Genomic DNA, 7,754 nt, shown 5'->3' with positions numbered 1-7,754 from the left:
CGTGGATCGCGTCAGATGGATCTCTCTCACCTCGTGTACATTAAATGCCCCGTTAACAAAATAACAACGCGCAGCCGCGCGCACCACACCTGCAGCGATCTGTGTCATTCCGAAATGATGTTTCAAGCAAAGCGGCGCGCACTACGCTGGAACCAACATTTCCCTTCGCTTTTGGTCGATGTAAGTAGAAGTGCCCCACGTTGTCAAAAATAGATGCGGCGATAGGGGCGGGGAATGACCACCACCGCGACCGCGCTAAGCCAATCCCTCCGCGGTGGCCGCGCGCATGATGCGGTCGAAGGGCGATTCAGGGAACGATTGCATCTCCTCCATTCGCTTCTGCGGCAGACGATTCGGCGGCGTCCAGCGCAGAGCCTGTGGGCCTGGACCGAGAGGCACGGGAGAGAAATGCCCGTGGGGCAGAGAGGCTAAACTGCTTAAAGGTAGAGAGGCGCGAGGTTAAGCCCCCGGGGCGGGTACATACGTGCTGGCCGGCGCGTTGTCGATGCTAAGTCGCGCACTCAACAGGATGCGCCATTAGCGCCCCTGCTGGGCCGAGTGCAGCGCATGCCACGGCCTTACAAGGGTAATGACTGCTGAGCCACCCTCGAGCAGACGCAGGGGCGACAAGTGCAACCAGCAATGTTTTATGGCCAGGAGTCCCCCTCCCTGGCCTGCGCGTTCGAAGTATACAGAGTGCCGTTCATCCTTTTTCCTCGTCGCACCTGTCTGGGTGCTTGCGGCGCGAGCGAGCAAGAGAGAGAGAGAGAGATGGGTTGCTGCGCCCTCGGCCGGCCAGCAGCACCTCTGTGCCACCCACGCGCTCAGAGCCTCCCTCACCCAGCATAGCGCGCCCAGAGTCGCTTTCCAGGGAGAGGCTTTTATAGGCGTCCAGTGTCACAACAACCAGCATCGACACAAAGCCTCGGGCCCCCGGGCCGGCCGGGAAAACGGCGCGGGAAGTCCGCGAGATGGGACCGCTGTGGGGCTGACGCTTTAGCTGCCGGGGGCTGCGGCGCACGTGAACTCGCGCGGGTATTATTTTGGAGTCGGGTGGGTCCCCTCGAAACCCCCGCCGATTATTATGCGTGGGGTTTTCGCAAAACTGTAAAGCCTTTCTAAGGTCATGGGCGTGATTCACGCACCCAGTTTGCGGATATCGCGCCGCGGGGCGTTAGATGGGTCAATGCAGATCTCGCCGTTTGTTTACGCCCCCCCCCCCTCTTGTGCTGCTCGCGCGTGGAGATGAACACGGTTGATGCGGTCTCTGTTTTTCTCATTTGTTTTCGCCACTCTTGGCGGGCTCTTTAGATTCCCATCTCGCTCTGCCGCTGCTGGTGGTGCTATGGACTGTGGGCTGCATGCACATATAAGACTGACTCAGCGGAACCCTGCGGGCGCTTTGTTAAGTCAGCGTTTTTGAAGATTTTTTATTTAAAAAAAATGTCGGATGACTCTGTAAAGTAGGTACCGCGTGTAAACTGTGAATACGCAGCAGTGTTGCGGGATTGCATACCCAATATGGCCGCAGGGGCCATGGCCCTTTACGGGTGTGAAGAGTAGGCAAACCCGCAACTCTGCGGCGTATTCACAGTTACGCCCGGTAGAAACACCAATCAACTCCAAAGACGGGCTGACAACACGGTGTCGACCCACCAAACCCCTCCGGCTTTTACACGTGAGAATATTAATAGCGTTTATAGGTCTGTAGCTGTACATGGTACCAGGTGGCGGACTCATGCTGGGCACTATACTGTACGTACTTTCGTAGCCATACTGCATTGCATGCAGGCAGGGGTGTGGCTGGCTTTGCCTATCCTCGCTGCGCTCACTCACACACACGGCTCCTTACGGCCCCATGAGAGTAGGCAACCCAACCGAACGCGTGCATGCGGTACAGTATAACTAGGAAAGTGCACGGCGTGAGTCAGCCATCTAGTATGACTATTCATTTTCACATTTTCAAACGTTTTATTGAACATTGAACTACACCAACATATTTATATCATTTGCTTAACAGGCAGCTTCTGACAAAATGTAAACATGTGTAGGTTACATGGAGGCACCTGCAACCTTCGGGATTGACAATAGTTTTGTTCATAAGTGTAGTGCACTTACATTATCGAACAACAACGTTGCCTATTGCCTGGCCTGTATTCATAATAATGAGGTGAGACAAAACACTCGAGGCTCGAGGTCAGTGTCAATGTGGTCGGGGTGGAGGGGGGAGGGGGGGGGGGGCGTGGGAGAAGAGTCGCGTGCCAGAGCGTGGCCCTGGTGCCCCGGTGGTGGGCGCGCGCCACCCTGCGCGGCCCCAAGGACGCCCCGAGGACCACCGCGGAAGGCACAATGCCCTCAAGGTCCTCGGCGCGACCTTGCAGGCGAGGCCCTTCCTCGTCGTCATTATGCATTGACTCTTCCCTTGTTTTCGCATCACGAGGCGTGACGCGACGTATTGACCAGGGCATGACCCGAATCAAACAGTGTCGCGCGACAAGGGACGGGAGGCCTCGAGTGTCAAGCCATTTGTGGCAATGAATGGGCAACCCTTTCCGCAATATTGCAGCCGCCGAACGAAGTGCAACCGATATGGGACATTTGGGCGGTTTTGAAATAGTTTTGGTATACCCAGCACCCAGCAGTAGCACACCCAGAAAATGGTAGTCTTGGAACAAGGCGAAATGCGTTCCTTCAACGCTATTTTCACCTAAAAAAATACAAGGAAAACTGTCTTTGACTAAACGCAAATGACGTTAAAATAATGTAAAAATTTCTTTAGATCAACTTAATTTTCTTGAAATTAATGGAAAAACCTTATAACCAAGGTCGAAAATTACCTTGTATTTTTTAAAAAGAAAATTCCTTGGTTTAAGGATACAATTTTCTGGGAATTTCAAAAAGGCCCCTCTCTGAAATTAAATCATAAACGATAACATAAGCACGGGCGCGAGTGGGTTTGCCTATTCTCGCTGCTGGCGGCTCCTTGCGGCGCCGTGCGAGCAGGCAACATGCCCGCATGCGTGCATGCGGTACTGTATGTATAACTACGACAGTGCGCGGCGTGAATCAACCACCTGTTATGGTATGATTCAAATAGGGTGTACGTACATGAGTGTACGTACACCCGTAGTCTTGGAACAAGGCGAAATGCGTTCCTTCAACGCTATTTTCACCTAAAAAAATACATGTAAAAATTTCTTTAGATCAACTTAATTTTCTTGAAATTAATGGAAAAACCTTATAACCAAGGTCGAAAATTACCTTGTATTTTTTAAAAAGAAAATTCCTTGGTTTAAGGATACAATTTTCTGGGAATTTCAAAAAGGCCCCTCTCTGAAATTAAATCATAAACGATAACATAAGCACGGGCGCGAGTGGGTTTGCCTATTCTCGCTGCTGGCGGCTCCTTGCGGCGCCGTGCGAGCAGGCAACATGCCCGCATGCGTGCATGCGGTACTGTATGTATAACTACGACAGTGCGCGGCGTGAATCAACCACCTGTTATGGTATGATTCAAATAGGGTGTACGTACATGAGTGTACATATTACAAATTCTAGGCGATGAAGGATTACGCCCCCCCCCTCCCCTCTCTAACACACGCACAAACTCACGGTAGTCTGGGTGAGGGTGAGTCACCATGTAGTCTCAGTGTTTTCCTGTGATCCAGACACTTGCAACCATCCGCCGCAATGGCACATCTCCTCACACTCCGTCGCCTTGAACCCAGGCCCGGTAGGTCGTAGACTGGTAGGGGGCCCCAGGAGGTGGATAGAGGCCCCCAGGAGGCCCCGCTCCGTCCAGACACACTACTGGGCACCACAGGGCGGCTCTGCCGAGCAGCCCCACTGTCCACTTCGGCGAACGCTCGGTTGTGTTCGGAAGCAACACCTGCTGTGTTTTTGCTCAGTGTTTCTGCTACTTTTATTGACTAGTAATGAGGGTGGGGGTGGGGTGAATATGCATTCCGCTTCCCCTACAGCAAGAACGTGGACCGCAGAGAGCCGTTCGACCTTCAGACATTTCCCAACGTCCTTCCCTGGGGTGGGGTTAACTTGGCCGGTCCTAGAAGAAGTCAAGGACCTGCATACTGCCCATGGCCATACCACCACAGTGTGAGCTCGGCAGAGTCCAAACGGAGCAGCCCCAACAGGCAGGTCGAAGGGGTCGAGCACTCTGCAAACGCCCGCGAGTCCGGGGATAGGCAACCCATTTGACATGTAGGGCGGTGAGGACGCAGCGCCCGAATACAGGTCAACATTCTTCACCTGTTTTCACCAGACAATACCGCGCTATTTTCTTTGCATTCCTTTGACTTGAAATGCCGCGCACTGCATAAGGTCCGTGCATATATGCCGGGCGATGACACACAAGAATGCGTGTCTGCGCGTGTATCTACCTGCCTACGATATCGAACAAACAATTAAATTATGCCACGATTTCTCAGACTTGGACAGATATATGTGAGCGTCCAAAGGGCCCCTCCGAGGCTGGTGGATGACCCGCTTCCAATTAGTATAACTTTCACAGTGTCCCTATGGTGCTGCACTGCCCAGACTTTCTTTCAACTGCATACCTGTCACGCCTGTGACGAGGGCCCCGCTCGTTGGCCCAGGCCAGAGGCACAGGCCGCCCCGCTGTGCTGTGCTAACCGTTCCTTGAGCTGGTAGGTACAGTGCAAAAGAAAACCTAGTACACAGCTTAATTTTTTTGTTGTCGTTCTTGAGTGACCAAATTCTGTTTGCAATCCTTTCATAATTCACCAAATGAGCTTTGGATTGGAAATTTTAAAAATGTGATGCCATTGTTGAGACTATTTTAGTCTATGAGAAAATGTGTCATAAAGTGTTTGGCTGTGTACTTTATTGAGGCCGTCGGCTGAACACTCGGGTCCTGTTGTGTTATTGTGCTTTTCTGAGATGTGTACTGTTGTGCAGCACCGGTCCCAATTCATGAGAAATACTTCTACTTTACATCTCAAATATTAGGTCTACATGTGTTCTTTCCATCCATTACAAAAGAAAAACTGACTCCATCTGCATTACTTTCGGTATAAGTTCCTCAAATTTATTGCGTTATGATTCTTTTCAGTGTAAGACTAATAATCTCGTTTTCTCCACTATTCAGGCGTCTTGCAATAATGATTTCTAATTATATGAAAATATTTTGCTCCAATTGTGTAAATGTGTATTTCTTTCTTCTTCAATTATTTTTAAATAGTGAATGTAAATGATAATTTCTTTTATAATTTCTTTTCTCAGTCGTAAACTTTTTCATTTTTCATTTCTGAGGGTTAAAGGATGGGATTGACGACAAAAATATAAGGGGAAATTTGATATATAATTATCAATAAAAAATCAAGTTGGTAACAATCACAAACAACACTCGTCAAAATCATTGATCCTTAACAGTAAAAAAATATACACAACATTTGAACTGGTAATAAATTAATCAGCGTTACACTAACTCTTTGGCCTAAACAACTAATTTAGAACCACTGAACGTTAATAGATCAAAATGCAAAGTCAATAATAAAAAAAATCTCATACAAACAGTCACAGCCTAGAACAACCACCATCAGTCAATTCATATAGGCAGTCAAAGGAAAATAAAGGTAATAAACAACATTCACACACACTCACAGATAAGCACACACATACTCAGTCTTTGTATCACATTAGCTTCCTGCATTTTCACAAGCTTTAAGCAAATTACACCCTCTGCTGGGAAACATGCCGGGGCAACGGCCACGACATGGCAGGGTGCTGCTGCTGGTGCTGCTGCTGGTGCATGTTGTGCAGGTGCTGCAGCTGCAGGTGGGGCACCTGCAGGTGCTGCATGGCGCCGGCAGAGTAGTGGTGCTGCTGATGGTGGTGGTGCTGGTAGGCGTGCGGGGGAGATGACGGCGGGGTCAGCACGCGCAGAGGGTGGTGCATGGCGGGGTTCACGGACATAGAGCCGCCGGCGGAGTACATGGCGGCGTAAGGGCTGACCCAGGGTGCGAGGGGCGCTCCGTGGCCGGCGGCGACGGCGGCGGCGCGCTTCAGGGCGAGGCGGCTCCTGTTGGCGGGGACGCGGCGGCGCAGCTTGCCGGTGGATCCTCCGATGAACACGTCGTCGGCGCTGGGGTCCAGCATCCAGTAGTTTCCCTTGCCGGGGTCGTCGTAGTGGCGGGGCACCTTGACGAAGCACTTGTTGAGCGACAGGTTGTGGCGGATGGAGTTCTGCCAGCCCTGCTTGTTCTCCCGGTAGTAAGGGAAGTTCTGCATGATGTACTCGTAGATGCCGTTGAGGGTGAGGCGCTTCTCGGGCGAGTTGCGGATGGCCAACATGATCATGGCGTTGTACGAGTAGGTGGGCTTCTCGTGCTTCTTCTTGGCGCTGCTCTCGCTGTCGCTGTCGGCGCGCCTCGAGTCCGCCTCCGAGTCGCACTCGCTGGACGGGGTGGACGGCGTCGGGCTCGGCGTGGGTGTGGGCGGCGCGCGAGGCACGTCGCTGTCGAAGTCCTCGCCCAGAAGGGCGCGGATGCTGAACTTGAGCACTGGCTGGGGGCGCTGCTCGGAGCAGGCCGCGGCGGTAAGTTTGTCGCACTGCATGATGATTGTCACTTTGTCACTGCACTGCACGTCTGACTCGCTGGCAAGCTTGTCTTCAACTGACGACTTGTGGAGCGCTCGGCCGGCTCCAGCCGCTCCAGCGCGCCGCCGTCCAGCCGCTAGTTCTGCCGCCCGCCGCCCGAGAGCGCTGCGCGTCGCGCCTCTCGACCAATGGGAGCCCGAGCAAGCAGGGTGGGGGGAGGGGCCAGACAGAGCCGCGTCCGGGGAACGCCCACGGCCCTTGTCGCACCCGTCGGGTGGGAGACAGCGTTGGAGCGAGAGGTTCATGTCGTTTTCGGACGCAGATACGGGGGTGAGCATGGCACATGCTCTCTCTCTCTCTCTCTCTCTCTCTCTCTCTCTCTCTCTCTCTCTCTCTCTCTCCTTCTCGCTCGCTCTTGGAAGGCAAACAAACACGTTGTTTTCGGAAGCTCTTTGTGTCGCTATTTCGGTGTTTACCCTGGCCGGGCCGTGCCGGTCTCCAGCCTGAGCTGCAGCCGTTTCGTGAAACGGGCAATTATATCCCACGCCGGGGCGGGCGGGGTGCCACTACTGAGCGCTATCAGACCGGCTATCTCTGGTCACCGGAGGGTTATTTTGTGCATTCAGTTTGGCGTCGGACAACGACGGCTTTCGGATGCTGTGGGCGCCTCTTAAGCCGGTCGGGTTAAGGACGGCGACTATGAGGAACACGAGGTGGGGCTTCACAACAGCCAGCGAGCAGCGGGCTGCACCAATATTTTGGCCGGGGAATCCACGCGAGAGCGCAGTTCTTACACTGTAACCCGAACCGGGCGGGGCAGCTGGGTAAATATAAACTCTACACGGCGCAGCTTTATCGCTTAATCGCGCGAGCACCTTTGTCGAATCACCCCCCCCTCCACCCCCTGCTCGAGCGGACAGCATCAGCACCACCACCCCTTTGCCCGCCCCGTCGTCATCCATCTTTCCATCCGCGCGGCCGGCCGGAAGCGACACGCCCCTGTTGTGACGGCGACCTTACAGTCGTGAGGCAACAGCGGCGTCGTCTCCGGGGACGTCATACGGGCCGCCGCCACCGTCAACGCCCGCCCGCGCGCGCGGATTCAAAAATACACTGCTTGTTTGCTCAACTCCGGGCCGGCGCGGCACAGATACGCGGGGCCGCCGCAGATCCGGCG

At 53.4% G+C, this 7,754-nt stretch overlaps 1 protein-coding gene across 1 annotated transcript; it reads right to left on the bottom strand.

Moving 5' to 3' along the window:
- Nucleotides 1–5,327: 5,327 nt before the first annotated feature.
- LOC113207453 (forkhead box protein G1-like) lies at nucleotides 5,328–6,686 on the bottom strand. Its single transcript, XM_026424032.2, has one exon. The coding sequence runs from the start codon at nucleotides 6,592–6,594 to the stop codon at nucleotides 5,710–5,712; it is 885 nt and encodes a 294-aa protein (XP_026279817.2). The 5' UTR covers nucleotides 6,595–6,686; the 3' UTR covers nucleotides 5,328–5,709.
- Nucleotides 6,687–7,754: the final 1,068 nt, after the last annotated feature.

The sequence above is a fragment of the Frankliniella occidentalis genome, unplaced genomic scaffold, assembly GCF_000697945.3.
Source record: "Frankliniella occidentalis isolate FOCC.00 unplaced genomic scaffold, Focc_3.1 Scaffold67, whole genome shotgun sequence".
Lineage (NCBI taxonomy): Eukaryota > Metazoa > Arthropoda > Insecta > Thysanoptera > Thripidae > Frankliniella > Frankliniella occidentalis.
This window is presented reverse-complemented; position numbering and strand designations above follow the sequence as displayed.